The following is a 17,305-nucleotide window of genomic DNA, read 5'->3' as shown; positions in this document are numbered from 1 at the left end:
ATTATATCCTAGTGAGGAAACTAAAGAACAAAGAGATTGACTAACTTGCCCCAAGTCATTTAATTGTGTGTTTGAGCATCAGGATCTGAACCCAGGCTGTCCTGCACCATTCACTCTTAACCACTTTGCTATAATGTCTCGCTATAGGTCTTGTCCAAAAGACTTAGAGGTTTTATAAAGGCCCCTAAGCAGCTATCGATTTCTGGGTTACATACTCATAAAGTTGATAGTCTATTGTCCTTTCACTTACACAAACAGTTTGATATGTTCAAACCTTTGCTTCTTACCTGTTTTCTGCCAAATAAATTTAACAGTATTGGTACAGCTCCTGCTAACAATGCAGTCTGCAGGTTTCCTAGGCTAGGTCAACAGACATGGAATGAGGCTTACTGGCAAAAGAACCTAGTAACCGAGGCATCCCTTTGAGGGGCAGGGGGAGGATGAACTTTTAGTCAAAGCAATTAGCAACTTTCCCCAGAATAGTATTCTATCTCTTTTGGGGGATGACCGGAAAAGGACATGCGCCTCAGTAAGTGACACCTCTGCTCTGGGAACTGGGAGAATGCCTTTGCAGGTCAGACCCTTCTTTAAAAAGTGATTAGGAGTTGGTCTCACCGAGACACCTGGACAACACTGGCCCTGATAGCCTATTCCATATACAATAATTTGAGCCTGAAAAAGATGTAGAGGTAGTGTAATCAAAGTTCCCAGACTGGAGGTCCAGCCCAGGAAGCCCACTATTCAGCTCCCCTCACAGGTAACCAGTGGTCAGCCTGCCCCCGTCCATAAGTGCTTATGCGTACATGTTTTTTCATAATAGGGCCATACTATATGTAATATTTATAATCTGCTTTACTTATCAAAAATCACTCTTATTATTTTAGTTTCTTGAATAGTATCACTTTTAAGACACAGTGGAATGATTTCTAGTGTTTAAATTGTTTTCAATTTTTCTCTTTTGTAGATAGTATTGCTGTGAATGAACATTCTCATAGCCATATCTTTTGACATATCAGTTATTATTAAGATCTTAGGCATATGGTCTCGGATGTGGAATTGCCGGGTCAAAGGGATGCACCTTCTTCAGTGTGATAGGAAGCTCATTGGAGAGTTTTAAGCAGGGGAATGACATGAATTTATTTGAATTTTTAATATATCAGTCTGGTACTAACCAGCCTGAAACTAACACAACATTGTAAATCAACTATTTTCCAATATAAAATTAAATTAAATTAACAAAAATAAAATAAAATGTCAAGCTGTGTGCTGTAAGCAGGATGGACTGCAGGAAGCAAGCAGGGAGACCAGTTGTGCAGACAAAAGGTAACTGTGACTTGCACTTGGTTGGAGACAGTGCAGACGGAGAGAAGTGGATGGATTCTGAAGGTGTTTTGGCACAGGATTTATTAATGGTTTGGATATGGGGGTTTAAGGAAAGAGAAGACTCAAGAGTGACCACCAGGTTTTGTTCAGTTGAGTGGAGGCAGCGTCATTTACCAAGATGGAGAAGGCTGGAGGAGGGACAGGTCTGGGGATAAGGTGGGCTTGGCCATTAGGAGTTCTGTTTTGGCTGCAGCTTGTAATGCCTGTTAGAAATCAATTCATGGGACTTCCCTGGTGGCGCAGTGGTTAAGATTCCATGCTCCCAATTCAGGGGGCCGGGGTTCGATCCCTGGTCAGGGAACTAGATCCCACATGCATGCTGCAACTAAGAGTTCACATGCCGCAACTAAGGAGCCCACTTGCCACAACTAAGGAGCACACATGCCACAACTAAGACCCAGTGCAACTGAATAAATAAATTAAATATATATATATATATATATATATATATATATATATATATATATATATATAAAAGAAGTCAATTCATGTAGAACTCAATAGTTGGCCCCTCTTAACTGTGGTTCTTCTGCATCCACAGATTCAACCAACCTTGGCTGCTGTAGTCCTATAGTATTTACTATTGGAAAATATCCATGCAGTTCAAAACGCATTGTTCAAGGGTCAGCTGCATATTAAGTAGAGAGTGGGCCGCTGTGCTGCATGCCGAGAGTTTGAGTACAATGGCCATGGCAAAGAGACCACTGAATTTAGCAAACTGGTGACCTTGACAGGAGCAGTGTTAGCAGAGTGGTAGGGATGGAAGCTCCACTGAGAGACGATGGGAGGGGAAGGAGCAGAGACAACGAGTGTGAGATGCCTGTCTCAAAGGGTTTAGCTGTTTAGACAGTTGGAGAAATGGAAACATAAGAGGGCTTATCTGAACACTAGGGCGCATGCACACGTGTGTGTGTGTACATGTGGGTTAATAGGCAAAGACAAAATTTATGATACAGGAGAGAGAAGGACAGTTGCAGGAGGGAAGTTCTCAAGTAGGTGCGAGGTGGGGTCCAGGGTGCGAGAGCAGGGCGAGCCATAGGAGCGGGGTCAGTGCAGCCACTGTCAACTGTCACAGGAGTCAAGGAAGAATGTGCAGACACAGAGGCAGATGGGTTGAACACTTTGGTGGTAAAATGACTCTCCATTACTGAGTCCCATTACCGCATTGTCAATGTGAAGATAATGTGAAATAATTCACACAAAGTGCCTAATACTACACCTAACACACACTTAATAACATTCTGGATTAGGTCATGATTCTTCAACTACATTCAAGACCCTCCCTACAATGTACCTTTGAAATCTTATGTTCTACTACTCTGATACACATACCCTGTACTCCAGCCAACTAAACTACACATTTGGCCCCAAATAAACTAAAACAGCCCAAGCTGTCCGCTCTACCAGAAATGTCCTCCTTTCTCTTCTCTGCCTGATGAAATTCTGCCCATCTTTCAAAACCCAACACAAATGCCATCTCTGGCATGAAGCTTTCTATGATTCCCCCAATTAGATCAAATCTATATTTTTATTCTTATAACAGACATTCTGAAACAGTGTGCATGAGCAGTTTTAAGACTCTTCCCAAGTAACTTTTTCTACTGATAAAACACGCTTTTAATTACTTAGGTCAAAGACAAATTTATTCCTATTATGAAGCCCTCCTTACTCATATTTCTACCTGCTTTCTTGAGTAGGAGGAAGGGAAAAGTAGAAGTGGAGCCAGCATACTGAGAATCACATGTAAACTGTAGCATCTTACCTATGCCAGAAAGAGCCATGGAATTTGAAGGACTTTATTTCCCAACCGAAACTGTGGAGTTTCATTATAACTGTTGAAAAGATCATGCACTTGAATATCTATCTTGTGTGTCTTCACTGATACAATATTCAGAGCCACTATTCTATAGTACACTGTACCAAAGAAACCTATCAGAGTATCCCTGATCTTAGCTTTCACAGGCTTGTCTTTGCCACCACCTCACGTTAATATCATCTCATTTACACGGACTCTATCTTATCCATCTTTGTATCTCTTAATACCCAATACAATGTTTACACCTGGTAAGTTCTCATCAGATACTTACTGAACAAATGAATGAATGAAGGGATCTTTTGGAGAAATCCTGTTTAGAATTTTCAGTGTTAATTATTTTTAAAAGACCTAATGTCCATAGTTTAAAATCAGAATATACTCAAAGCTTCAAGTGAGATTGGAAACAAGTTGACAAGAAGGACCCCAATAATAATAATAGCAGAAAACATTGATTGATATGGATTATATTTACCCAGTTCGTCTTGACAGAAGCTGCCTGGAGGATTGATATACTTCATGGTGCTCACATCCAACTTCCAGTTGTGTTTTGTGCATCTAACAGACCTGGATGAAAAATTATACTTAGGTTTATGAAATGGTGAAAATAAAAATTAATCTTATTAGGCTTAAATGCATTATAAACAACTGTAATTGGTTGAACATAAAATGCATGAAAGAAAAACTACTAATAGCTCATACTCAAATATCCAAGGAAATATAGATTAATCATCAGTAGGTAATTTTTAAAGTGAAGATAAATGCCATGTCACAAAATAATATGTGTTAGAGATCAACAGAGCCGTCAGAATAAAGTCATCTAGGGATAGCTCTCATACAAAAGCTAAGTTGGTTAAGATTCAACTGGGGCCAATATGAGGAAAGAATGCAGTCATAAAGATATACCTATGATTTATAATCACTTTACAACCCTTAGCCCCTAGTATAGTGTGCTAAACCTAAGTTCAACTCAAGTTTTCAGAAGAGAAAAGTTTAAGATTTCAGAGCATGGTTGCCAGATAAAATACAGGATGCCCAGTTAACTATGAATTTCAGATAAATAAGAAATAATTTAAAAACACAACTCACACAATATATGACATATCCTGGAAATTCATCATTTACCTGCAATTTAACTGAGTGTTATGCATTTTTATTTGCTAACTCTGGCAACCCTATTTCAGAATGAGAATTAGATTGCAGCAAAATAGGAGGCTTAGTAATTTTTTTCCATTTCTTACCGTTACTTCTTGAAGGGGGTTGTGGTGGTGGAAGATGAGGCATAAAAGTTCCATTTCCTCTCTATTTTGGTAGTGTTTCTTGTGAAGTTTTTTTTTTTTCACAGTTAAAGAATTTTTTTTACAAACAAATATGTCTCAAACCGGAAACATCAGATTTTTTAATCTAACAATGTCTATTTTAACTTATATATCAGTAAATTACACTGATTTTTCCAAGCTTCATTGTATCAAGAATTTTTTACTCTCTTTTCTAGTAATAAGGCAAAAAACATATTCCGCACTTCAATTTATAGAGGATTATTCTGAAACATCTACTTTCTCATCAATGAGTAGCCAACAACATTTCAAAACTTGAGAACATTCCAAACGCAGCTATTCAGCATGCTGGGTCATTAAAGGGGAAACGTGGCAGGATCTTAACTGTTCACAGGCAGCAAGTAGACAGGAGGGAGGCGACGGCTTCATGTGCAAAGAGGTTGGGAAAAGTTGTTAGATTTAGAAAATGAGAACCACAGCTTATGAGAGTTGCTGATGTTGGTTACGTGTGAAGAAGAAAAATGGCTAGGAAAAATGTGTGGAGAAGAAAAATGTAGGGAGGGTAGAAGAGGTAGGTCATTACTCTTGACTGTCTCCTAGGTGAGAGATTCCTCGGGTGAATTGCTACACAGAGAAGCAGTCAAATTTGGAGCGATGGATGGGGGAGTATAGGGTGTGAGTTACTCTGAGGATGGAGTTTCAGCACATCAATGCTTGGTGAGCTGCATCTGGGAATAAAGCTAGGAGAACGTGCAGGAGATAAAGCTGGTTCCTCGTGTGCCGGAGCACTAAGACAATGCCAGCTCTAGGTTAGCCTGCCAACAGAATAGGGTGAAACTAGGATCAATCACCCCCAAGGCTTTGGGTGAAGGAGAGAAAGGCCAGCCTGTGGCAAAGCAATCACTCTGTTAAGATGAGCCAGCCAGGTTCAAGAACAATCTGAATTCCTGTAAGTAACCTCTGTTCCTAAGCTACACTAGAAGCTCATGACAGAGTAATAACAGTAAACGTAATTGACATTTATTGAGCACTTATCATATGGCCAGACATTGTTTTAAGTGCTTTATGTGTTTGAAATCACTTAGTCCTCTCAGCAGTCAGACAGAGTAGGTAATACTCTCAATTTCACTGTATAGAGGAGAGGACTGAGGTCCAGAAAGGCTAAGAAACTTGTCCAAGGTCACGGAGCTTGTAAGTGGGCGGGGCAGGCTTCTGAACAGGGCAGGTTGTGAGGAAAGATCACGCTGCTAATCACAAAGCTGCAACACTTCCTTAAACGGCTGGCTCAGTGAGCACCACGTGAAAAGCCCACTAGGAGAGAAAGGGAGAGAGGAAACGCAGAGTGCCCAAACTGCAACAGTCAGAAAACCGCAGGGTCCAAGAGTGCCTGCAGAAACTTACCAGTGACAGAACAAGCCATGTCTGAGGTTTCCCTAACTTGAATCCACTGAGAAGATGGAAGGGACTCCAAACAGGGCTGTCAGCAAATAACCATGAGGCTCTCCTAGAGTAGAGCTGTCGCTAAAACTGTGTCCCATGCAATACTTGGAACCTACCTATGCTAAAAATATATTCGTTGTTTATCCAAAATGCAAATTTAACTGGGTGCCTTCTACTTGCCTAATCCAGCAACCCCATCGAAGGAGCCAAGCAAGCTACAGGCACAACAGTGTTTATCAACATTTAGAAATCCAAGAGTGTGCATCTGGGCCCTGAAACTAAGTATGCAGTGAAGCAAATCTGTGTGCAGGTGTAAGAACATTCTAGACTTGGGTGATGGTCTTTTATACGATTATAGCAGGGGGCTCTTAGAAAACTACGCAGCTCCCTCTGAGTCCACCTGCACTAAACTGCCCACAGATGACCCGAGAAATCAGATCAACAACACGGTGGAAGTCAAGCCTGACGTGGGAATGGCTAAAAAGCACCCAGGTCAAGTTAGGCTGAAGCAAAGCTTGGAAAGGTGCGGTCAACCACTCATTCGCTGTCGGTGTTGAGCATCAGGCTGACAAAGCATTCCTCACCCAGAACTCCCGCTGTCTCTGCCAGGCAGTGCTGCTATCTCTTTGGCAGTCACTGAAAACAAACAAACAAACAAACCCCACAACCATCCTGTCCTGGTATTGCTCCTGAACTGGGGAGGAAGGTGATCTATATGTGGGCTTCATCAAGTGGGGGGAGAGGGGTACCAGCACTAGTTCTTCCAAGAAATGATTAGAAGAGCTGCTGTTCAGGGCAGATACAGTTGGGGCTCTGCTACTTTGGGTTTTTAATCACCATGAGGCAGTCAAGGCAAGTCTATCTGCTGTCCAGCAGTGTTTGGATAAGGGTCTGCCCCACTCATACTTCTGGGGGAGTGGGAAAGGAAACCCAAAGGAGGCTTGAGTCCTGGAAAATAAAAGCTGTTACATACACCCAACCACTCACACACACACACATACACACACACACACACATGTACCTTAGAACTTTCACTGTTTATCAAGCTAGGAATCAATTTTCAATTAGAGTTCTTAAGAGAGAGTGGGAAATTAAGTAAAGGTCATAACGTTTTGAGATCAGAGAGTCGCCTCAGTGAGCACAAGTAAAAGTTATGAATTTGCGAAAAGAAATAATTTGTCAGTTGGTTCATTTGATTTCTCAATGAACACATTTCCTGCCAAATCTAATTTTAAGAAAGGTCACCAGGGAGAAAGCAAAGGACTCATGTTACCTTCCGTCTAAATCCTCGATATCTTTTATGAACAGGCCTCCTTGGTGCTTGCACATATTCTTGCACGCTCGCAGGTGGCTCTTACTTTTATATAAGATGTAATCTTTGCCAGTGCTCTTATTTCGAACAAAATTGATCCCTTCCTTGAGATTGGTGACTTCAGCAGGTGAGAGACACAACAGGATCTCAGTTGTTTGTTCGATGCTATGAAAAGGCAAACATTTGGAAAGAGGGATACTGTTAGGTTTTAAGAGAGAACAATTTGGCATGGACACCTCAAACACCTCTTTTTTATTAAAATACTTTTTAAGGCCATCCCTCCAAGTACCCAGGCCGGGTGGCACCTGACAGTGAATTTTCTCCCCTCATTTCAATGTCCATCCTACTTGTGGAGGGTTTATCTCCACTTTCCCAGAGACCTCATGCCCCTCTCACTTGCCTGCCCATGGTCTGTTGTTGCCTCTCTCTGGGTATTTCAGAAGAACGGCAGTTGCTCCTTCAGCTTCTATGACTCATTCGCTCCTGGGAGGCATTAGTCTGTGCGGATAAAGAGGGTGTGGGCCCAGCTCAGTATTTCCGTCCTACTGCTTCCTCTACCATATCTCTCTTAGAAGCCGAATTTTATATTTAGTTTCAAGAACCCAGTCTGCTCTCCCCACCTCCATGCTTTTGTCTCTGCACCTGCTCGCCTTTCCCACCGAGACTCACCCTTTAGGTTCAAACATAACTCAATCATCCCCTCCTTGGATAAGCCTTCCGAGCTACCCACCACCCCCCGACCCCCAGGTCAAGTCTAACACTTCTTTCTTTGTACTTTCCAGAAGACACTGAAATTTATTCTTTCTTTTTCTTTTAGTGAACATCTATCCTCTCATATAGATATAAAATTACAGATGATGAGAACTCTTAGCTGATTTACTCAACTTTCATATATAATGTACAGTAGTGTTAGTTAGGTGGATCCTGTTGTACACTACGTTCTCAGTACATATTTATCTTACAACTGGAAGTTTGTACCTTTTGATCACCTTCATCCAAATCCCCTTCTCTCCACCCCCTGCCTCTGGTAACCACAAATCTGATCTCTTTTTCTGTGAGGTTTTTTATGTTTGTTTTTAAAGTATAATTGACCTAGAACACTATGTTAGTTCCCAGTACACAACATAGTGATTCGATATTTCTATCCATTTAAAAATGGTCACCATGATAAGTCTAGTTATCATAAGTCTAGCACTTCTCAATGTGTATTACTATTCTGTAGAACATTATAACCTAGTACCAGTGCACTGCTCTGCTTACTTGCACATAGATGCTTTTAAAAACACTCTTACCTCTCTGCTTTTCTCTTCCCACCACTTAGCAGACTATCTTTAAGAGCTAGCTACTTAAAGATTGAACCAACTGCACTCAATCTGAGTAATTTATAAAAAGCTCTAGCAGCAAAGCATTTGATCTCTCATATTTTTTCAAGGAAAATACAAATGTTACATTTCTCAAACCCCAATCTTTTTTTTTTTACAAGTGTGCCATTTTTTTTACATCTTTATTGGAGTATAATTGCTTTACAATGGTGTGTTAGTTTCTGCTTGATAACAAAGTGAATCAGTTATACAGATACCTATGTTCCCATATCTCCTCCCTCTTGCGTCTCCCTCCCTCCCACCCTCCCTATCCCACCCATCCAGGTGGTCACAAAGCACCGAGCTGATCTCCCTGTGCTATGCGGCTGCTTCCCACTAGCTATCTATTTTACGTTTGGTAGTGTATATATGTCCATGCCACTCTCTCACTTTGTCACAGCTTACCCTTCCCCCTCCCCATATCCTCAAGTCCATTCTCTAGTAGGTCTGTATCTTTATTCCCATCTTGCCCTTAGGTTCTTCATGACCTCTTTTTTTTTTCTTAGATTCCATATATATGTGTTAGCATATGGCATTTCTTTTTCTCTTTCTGACTTACTTCACTCGTATGACAGACTCTAGGTCCATCCACCTCATTACAAATAACTCAGTTTCGTTTCTTTTTATGGCTGAGTAATATTCCATTGTATATATGTGCCACATCTTCTTTATCCACTCATCTGTCAATGGACACTTAGGTTGCTTCCATGTCCTGGCTATTGTAAATAGAACTGCAATGAATATTTTGGTACATGACTCTTTTTGAACTCTGGTTTTCTCAGGGTATATGCCCAGTAGTGGGATTGCTGGGTCATATGGTAGTTTTATTTTCAGTTTTTTAAGGAACCTCCATACTGTTCTCCATAGTGGCTGTATCAATTTACATTCCCACCAACAGTGCAAGAGTGTTCCCTTTTCTCCACACCCTCTCCAGCATTTATTGTTTCTAAATTTTTTGATGATGGCCATTCTGACCAGTATGAGATGATATCTCATTGTAGTTTTGATTTGCATTTCTCTAATGATTAATGATGTTGAGCATTCTTTCATGTGTTTGTTGGCAATCTGTATATCTTCTTTGGAGAAATGTCTATTTAGGTCTTCTGCCCATTTTTGGATTGGGTTGTTTGTTTTGTTTGTTTGTTTGTTTGTTTGTTTTTTAATTTATTTATTTATTTTAATTTTTTAAATTAGTTTCTGCTTTATAACAAAGTGAATCAGTCATACATATACATCTGTTCCCACATCCCTTCCCTCATGCATCTCCCTCCCTCCCACCCTCCCCATCCCACCCCTCCAGGTGGTCACAAAGCACCGAGCTGATCTCCCTGTGCTCTGTGGCTGCTTCCCACTATCTATCTACCTTACGTTTGGTAGTGTATATATGTCCATGCCTCTCTTTCGCTTTGTCACAGCTTACCCTTCCCCCTCCCCATATCCTCAAGCCCATTCTCAAGTAGGTCTGTGTCTTTATTCCCGTTTTGCCCCTAGGTCCTTCATGACTTTTTTTTTTTTTTTTAATTCCGTATATATGTGTTAGCATACGGTATTTGTCTTTCTCTTTCTGACTTACTTCACTCTGTATGACAGACTCTAGGTCTATCCACCTCATTACAAATAGCTCAGTTTCGTTTCTTTTTATGGCTGAGTAATATTCCATTGTATATATGTGCCACATCTTCTTTATCCATTCATCCGATGATGGACACTTAGGTTGTTTCCAGCTCCGGGCTATTGTGAATAGAGCTGCAATGAACATTTTGGTACATGTCTCTTTTGAAATTATGGTTTTCTCAGGGTATATGCCTAGTAGTGGGATTGCTGGGTCATATGGTAGTTCTATTTTTAGTTTTTTAAGGAACCTCCATACTGTTCTCCATAGTGGCTGTACCAATTCACATTCCCACCAGCAGTGCAAGAGTGTTCCCTTTTTTCCACACCCTCTCCAGCATTTATTGTTTCTAGATTTCTTGATGATGGCCATTCTGACTGGTGTGAGATGATATCTCATTGTAGTTTTGATTTGCATTTCTCTAATGATTAATGATGTTGAGCATTCTTTCATGTGTTTGTTGGCAGTCTGTATATCTTCTTTGGAGAAATGCCTATTTAAGTCTTCTGCCCATTTTTGGATTGGGTTGTTTGTTTTTTTGCTATTGAGCTGCAAGAGCTGCTTATAAATTTTGGAGATTAATCCTTTGTCAGTTGCTTCATTTGCAAATATTTTCTCCCATTCTGAGGGTTGTCTTTTGGTCTTGTTTATGGTTTCCTTTGCTGTGCAAAAGCTTTGATGTTTCATTAGGTCCCATTTGTTTATCTTTGTTTTTATTTCCATTTCTCTAGGAGGTGGGTCCAAAAGGATCTTGCTGTGATTTATGTCATAGAGTGTTCTACCTGTGTTTTCCTCTAAGAGTTTGATAGTTTCTGGCCTTACATTTAAGTCTTTAATCCATTTTGAGCTTATTTTTGTGTATGGTGTTAGGGAATGATCTAATCTCAAACTTTTACATGTCCCTGTCCAGTTTTCCCAGCACCACTTATTGAAGAGGCTGTCCTTTCTCCACTGTACATTCCTGCCTCCTTTATCAAAGATAAGTTGGCCATATGTGCGTGGGTTTATCTCTGGGCTTTCTATCCTGATCCACTGATCTATCTTTCTGTTTTTATGCCAGTACCACACTGTCTTGATTACTGTAGCTTTGTAGTATAGTCTGAAGTCAGGGAGCCTGATTCCTCCAGCTCCGTTTTTCGTTCTCAAGATTGCTTTGGCTATTCGGGGTCTTTTGTTTTTCCAAACAAATTTTGAAATTTTTTGTTCTAGTTCTGTGAAAAATGCCAGTGGTAGTTTGATAGGGATTGCATTGAATCTGTAGATTGCTTTGGGTAGTAGAGTCATTTTCACAATATTGATTCTTCCAATCCAGGAGCATGGTATATCTCTCCATCTATTTGTATCATCTTTAATTTCTTTCATCAGTGTCTTATAATTTTCTGCATACAGGTCTTTTGTCTCCTTAGGTAGGTTTATTCCTAGATATTTTATTCTTTTTGTTGCAATGGTAAATGGGAGTGTTTTCTTGATTTCATTTTCAGATTTTTCATCATTAGTGTACAGGAATGCCAGAGATTTCTGTACATTAATTTTGTATCCTGCTACTTTACCAAATTCATTGATTAGCTCTAGTAGTTTTTCGGTAGCATCTTTAGGATTCTCTATGTATAGTATCATGTCATCTGCAAACAGTGACAGCTTTACTTCTTCTTTTCCAATTTGGATTCCTTTTATTTCCTTTTCTTCTCTGATTGCTGTGGCTAAAACTTCCAAAACTATGTTGAATAAGAGTGGTGAGAGTGGGCAGCCTTGTCTTGTTCCTGATCTTAGTGGAAATGGTTTCAGTTTTTCACCATTGAGGACAATGTTGGCTGTGGGTTTGTCATATATGGCCTTTATGATGTTGAGGAAAGTTCCCTCTATGCCTACTTTCTGCAGGGTTTTTATCATAAATGGGTGTTGAATTTTGTCGAAAGCTTTCTCTGCATCTATTGAGATGATCATATGGTTTTTCTCCTTCAACTTGTTAATATGGTGTATCACATTGATTGATTTGCGTATATTGAAGAATCCTTGCATTCCTGGAATAAACCCCACTTGATCATGGTGTATGATCCTTTTAATGTGCTGTTGGATTCTGTTTGCTAGTATTTTGTTGAGGATTTTTGCATCTATGTTCATCAGTGATATTGGCCTGTAGTTTTCTTTCTTTGTGACATCCTTGCCTGGTTTTGGTATCAAGGTGACGGTGGCCTCGTAGAATGAGTTTGGGAGTGTTCCTTCCTCTGATATTGTTTGGAAGAGTTTGAGAAGGATGGGTGTTAGCTCTTCTCTAAATGTTTGATAGAATTCGCCTGTGAAGCCATCTGGTCCTGGGCTTTTGTTTGATGGAAGATTTTTAATCACAGTTTCAATTTCAGTGCTTGTGATTGGTCTATTCATATTTTCTATTTCTTCCTGAGTCAGTCTTGGCAGGTTGTGCATTTCTAAGAATTTGTCCATCTCTTCCAGGTTGTCCATTTTATGGGCATAGAGTTGCTTACAGTAATCTCTCATGATCTTTTGTATTTCTGCAGTGTCAGTTGTTACTTCTCCTTTTTCATTTCTAATTCTATTGATTTGAGTCTTCTCCCTTCTTTTCTTGATGAGTCTGGCTAATGGTTTATCAATTTTGTTTATCTTCTCAAAGAACCAGCTTTTAGTTTTATTGATCTTTGCTATCGTTTCCTTCATTTCTTTTTCATTTATTTCTGATCTGATTTTTATGATTTCTTTCCTTCTGCTAACTTTGGGGTGTTTTTGTTCTTCTTTCTCTAATTGCTTTAGGTGCAAGGTTAGGTTGTTTATTCGAGATGTTTCCTGTTTCTTAAGGTGGGATTGTATTGCTATAAACCTCCCTCTTAGAACTGCTTTTGCTGCATCCCATAGGTTTTGGGTCGTCGTGTCTCCATTGTCATTTGTTTCTAGGTATTTTTTAATTTCCTCTTTGATTTCTTCAGTGATCACTTCGTTATTAAGTAGTGTATTGTTTAGCCTCCATGTATTTGTATTTTTTACAGCTCCTTTCCTGTAATTGATATCTAGTCTCATAGCATTGTGGTCAGAAAAGACACTTGATACAATTTCAATTTTCTTAAATTTACCAAGGCTTGATTTGTGACCCAAGATATGATCTATCCTGGAGAATGTTCCATGAGCACTTGAGAAAAATGTGTATTCTGTTGTTTTTGGATGGAATGTCCTATAAATATCAATTAAGTCCATCTTGTTTAATGTATCATTTAAAGCTTGTGTTTCCTTATTTATTTTCATTTTGGAAGATCTGTCCATTGGTGAAAGTGGGGTGTTAAAGTCCCCTACTATGATTGTGTTACTGTCGATTTCTCCTTTTATGGCTGTTAGTATTTGCCTTATGTATTGAGGTGCTCCTATGTTTGGTGCATAAATATTTACAATTGTTATATCTTCTTCTAGGATCGATCCCTTGATCATTATGTAGTGTCCTTCTTTGTCTCTTCTAGTAGTCTTTATTTTAAAGTCTATTTTGTCTGATATGAGAATTGCTACTCCAGCTTTCTTTTGGTTTCCGTTTGCATGGAATATCTTTTTCCATCCCCTTACTTTCAGTCTGTATGTGTCTCTAGGTCTGAAGTGGGTCTCTTGTAGACAGCATATATATGGGTCTTGTTTTTGTATCCATTCAGCCAATCTGTGTCTTTTGGTGGGAGCATTTAGTCCATTTACATTTAAGGTAATTATCGATATGTATGTTCCTATTCCCATTTTCTTAATTGTTTTGGGTTCGTTATTGTAGGTCTTTTCCTTCTGTTGTGTTTCTTGCCTAGAGAAGTTCCTTTAGCATTTGTTGTAAAGCTGGTTTGGTGGTGCTGAACTCTCTCAGCTTTTGCTTGTCTGTAAACGTTTTAATTTCTCCATCAAATCTGAATGAGATCCTTGCTGGGTAGAGTAATCTTGGTTGCAGGTTTTTCTCCTTCATCACTTTAATTATGTCCTGCCACTCCCTTCTGGCTTGTAGAGTTTCTGCTGATAGATCAGCTGTTATCCTGATGGGGATTCCCTTGTGTGTTATTTGTTGTTTTTGCCTTGCTGCTTTTAATATGATTTCTTTGTGCTTAATTTTTGACAGTTTGATTAATATGTGTCTTGGCGTATTTCTCCTTGGATTTATTCTGTATGGGACTCTCTGTGCTTCCTGGACTTGATTAACTATTTCCTTTCCCATATTAGGGAAGTTTTCAACTATAATCTCTTCAAATATTTTCTCAGTCCCTTTCTTTTTCTCTTCTTCTTCTGGAACCCCTATAATTCAAATGTTGGTGCGTTTAATGTTGTCCCAGAGGTCTCTGAGACTGTCCTCTGTTCTTTTCATTCTTTTTTCTTTATTTTGCTCTGCAGCAGTTATTTCCACTATTTTATCTTCCACCTCACTTATCCGTTCTTCTGCCTCAGTTATTCTGCTATTGATCCCATCTAGAGTATTTTTTATTTCATGTATTGTGTTTTTAATTGATGCTTGATTCATCTTTAGTTCTTCTAGGTCCTTGTTAACTGTTTCTTGCATTTTGTCTATTCTGTTTCCAAGATTTTGGATCTGGGAAATAGAATCTTGGATCATCTTTACCATCATTATTCTGAATTCTTTTTCAGGTAGACTGCCTATTACCTCTTCATTTGTTAGGTCTGGTGGGTTTTTATCTTGTTCCTTCTCCTGCTGTGTGTTTTTCTGTCTTCTCATTTTGCTTATGTTACTGTGTTTGGGGTCTCCTTTTTGCAGGCTGCAGGTTCGTAGTTCCCGTTGTTTTTGGTGTCTGTCCCCAGTGGCTAAGGTTGGTTTAGTGGGTTGTGTAGGCTTCCTGGTGGAAGGTACTAGTGCCTGTGTTCTGGTGAATGAGGCTGGATCTTGTCTTTCTGGTGGGCAGGTCCACGTCTGGTGGTGTGTTTTGGGGTGTCTGCGGACTTTTTATGATTTTAGGCCACCTCTCTGCTAATGGGTGGCGTTGTGTTCCTGTCTTGCTAGTTGTTTGGCATAGGGTGTCCAGCACTGTAGCTTGCTGGTCGTTGAGTGAAGCTGGGTGCTGGTGTTGAGATGGAGATCTCTGGAAGATTTTCGCCGTTTGATATTATGTGGAGCTGGGAGGTCTCTTGTGGACCAGTGTCCTGAAGTTGGCTCTCCCACCTCAGAGGCACAGCACTGACTCCTGGTTCCTCAATTTGGGATGATTTGTTGTCTGTTCATGTATTCCACAGATGCAGGGTACATCAAGTTGATTGTGGAGCTTTAATCCGCTGCTTCTGAGGCTGCTGGGAGAGGTTTCCCTTTCTCTTCTTTGTTCTCACAGCTCCTGGGTCTCAGCTTTGGATTTGGCCCCGCCTCTGCATGTAGGTCGCCGGAGGGCGTCTGTTCTTCGCTCAGACAGGACAGGGTTAAAGGAGCAGCCTCTTCGGGGACTCTGGCTCACTCAGGCTGGGCGGGAGGGAGGGGCACGGAGTGCGGGGCGAGCCTGCAGCGGCAGAGTTCGGCGTGACGTTGCACCAGCCCGAGGCACGCCGTGCGTTCTCCCAGGGAAGCCGCCCCTGGATCCCGGGACCCCGGCAGTGGCGGGCTGCACAGGCTCCCGGAAGGGCGGTGTGGACAGTGACCTGCGCTCGCACACAGGCTTCTTGGCGGCGGCAGCAGCAGCCCCAGCGTCCCACGCCCGTCACTGGGCTTCGCGCTTTCAGTCGTGACTCGCGCCCGTCTGTGGAGCCCCTTTAAGCAGCGCTCTTAATCCCCTCTCCTCGCGCACCAGGAAACCAAGAGGGAAGAAAAAGTCTCTTGCCTCTTCGGCAGCTCCAGAGTTTTCCCGGACTCCCTGCCGGCTAGCTGTGGCACATTAGCCCCCTTCAGGCTGAGTTCTCGCCGCCAGCCCCAGTCCTTTCCCTGCGCTCTGACCGAAGCCCGAGCCTCAGCTTCCAGCGCCGCCCGCCCTGGCGGGCGAGCAGACAAGCCTCTCGGGCTGGTGAGTGCCGCTCGGCACCGATCCTCTGTGCGGGAATCTCTCCGCTTTGCCCTACCCAGGTATGTGGGGAGTTTCTTGCCTTTTGGGAGGTCTGGGGTCTTCTGCCAGCATTCAGTAGGTGTTCTGTAGGAGTTGTTCCACGTGTAGCTGTATTTCTGGTGTATCCGTGGGGAGGAAGGTGATCTCCGCGTCTTACTCTTCCGCCATCTTACCCGGAAGTCTGTTTTTTTGATATTGAGCTGCATGAGCTGCTTGTAAATTTTGGAGATTAATCCTTTAATCTCCAAAATTTACAAGCAGCTCATGCAGCTCAATATAATAATTTCTTAATTAGATTAGTTTTGTTTTAAATGGGAAGATGTTCAGTATTCTGTTCACAGGGATGTAAACTCCATGAAAGCTGAGATATAAAGTGTCTGTCACATGGTAGGTGCCAGTAAATATCTGGCTAATGAAGGAATACACTCACAAGAATGCAATGTGTACTCCATGTAGACAAATGATGTGAAAATGCTTCCAAAGGTCACAGATCTGTTAAGGGAAAAATCGAATTAATGGCGCATACAAGTTTTGAAAAGCAACTTAAGGGAATTCCCTGGTGGTCCAGTGGCTAGGACTCAGCAGTCTCATTTCCCGGGGCCCCAGCTTCAATTCCTAGTCGGAGAACTAATATCCTATAAGCCGCGTGGCGCAGCCAAATAAAAAATAATAATAATAAAAAGCAACTTAGGAGCGTTGTTGTTGTTGTTGTTTTTAATCCCATGAAAAAGCAGAGGGCACTTCCTCATTTATTCAAATCATCTTGTTTGTTCTTTATTATGGTTTTGAAATAGTGGGAAGCAGCCGCAGAGCACAGGGAGATCAGCTCGGTGCTTTGTGACCGCCTGGAGGGGTGGGATGGGGAGGGTGGGAGGGAGGGAGATGCATGAGGGAAGGGATGTGGGAACAGATGTATATGTATGACTGATTCACTTTGTTATAAAGCAGAAACTAATTAAAAAAATAAATAAATAAACTTTAAAAAAAAAAACTTTTTCATAGCTAATTCTTAGATATTTTATAGCTGTTGCTGCCATTGTAATTGGTATCATTGTAATTTTATTTTTGGATCAGTTATTCTTGGTAGAGAGATGTAACAAATTTTTTT

At 40.9% G+C, this 17,305-nt stretch overlaps 1 protein-coding gene across 17 annotated transcripts in view; it reads right to left on the bottom strand.

The window, feature by feature from the left end:
* The window catches only part of LOC308623153 (cytidine monophosphate-N-acetylneuraminic acid hydroxylase), a 115,681-nt gene that overhangs the window by 48,342 nt on the left and 50,034 nt on the right, over positions 1 to 17,305 (bottom strand). For 10 of the 17 annotated variants that reach the window (XM_081245175.1, XM_081245176.1, XM_081245182.1 and 7 more), the window contains 2 exons: positions 7,187 to 7,390; positions 3,672 to 3,763 (listed from right to left, as the gene is read on the bottom strand). In XM_081245175.1, the coding sequence (XP_081101301.1) occupies positions 3,672 to 3,763; positions 7,187 to 7,390 (296 nt within the window). Of the gene's footprint in view, positions 1 to 3,671; positions 3,764 to 7,186; positions 7,391 to 7,625; positions 7,724 to 17,305 lie in introns of all 17 variants that reach the window. The other 7 variants (XM_081245169.1, XM_081245168.1, XM_081245173.1 and 4 more) reach the window with 1 other exon arrangement.

Source organism: Mesoplodon bidens (genome assembly GCF_964165515.1).
Source record: "Mesoplodon bidens genome assembly, chromosome: 10".
NCBI lineage: Eukaryota > Metazoa > Chordata > Mammalia > Artiodactyla > Ziphiidae > Mesoplodon > Mesoplodon bidens.
This window is presented reverse-complemented; position numbering and strand designations above follow the sequence as displayed.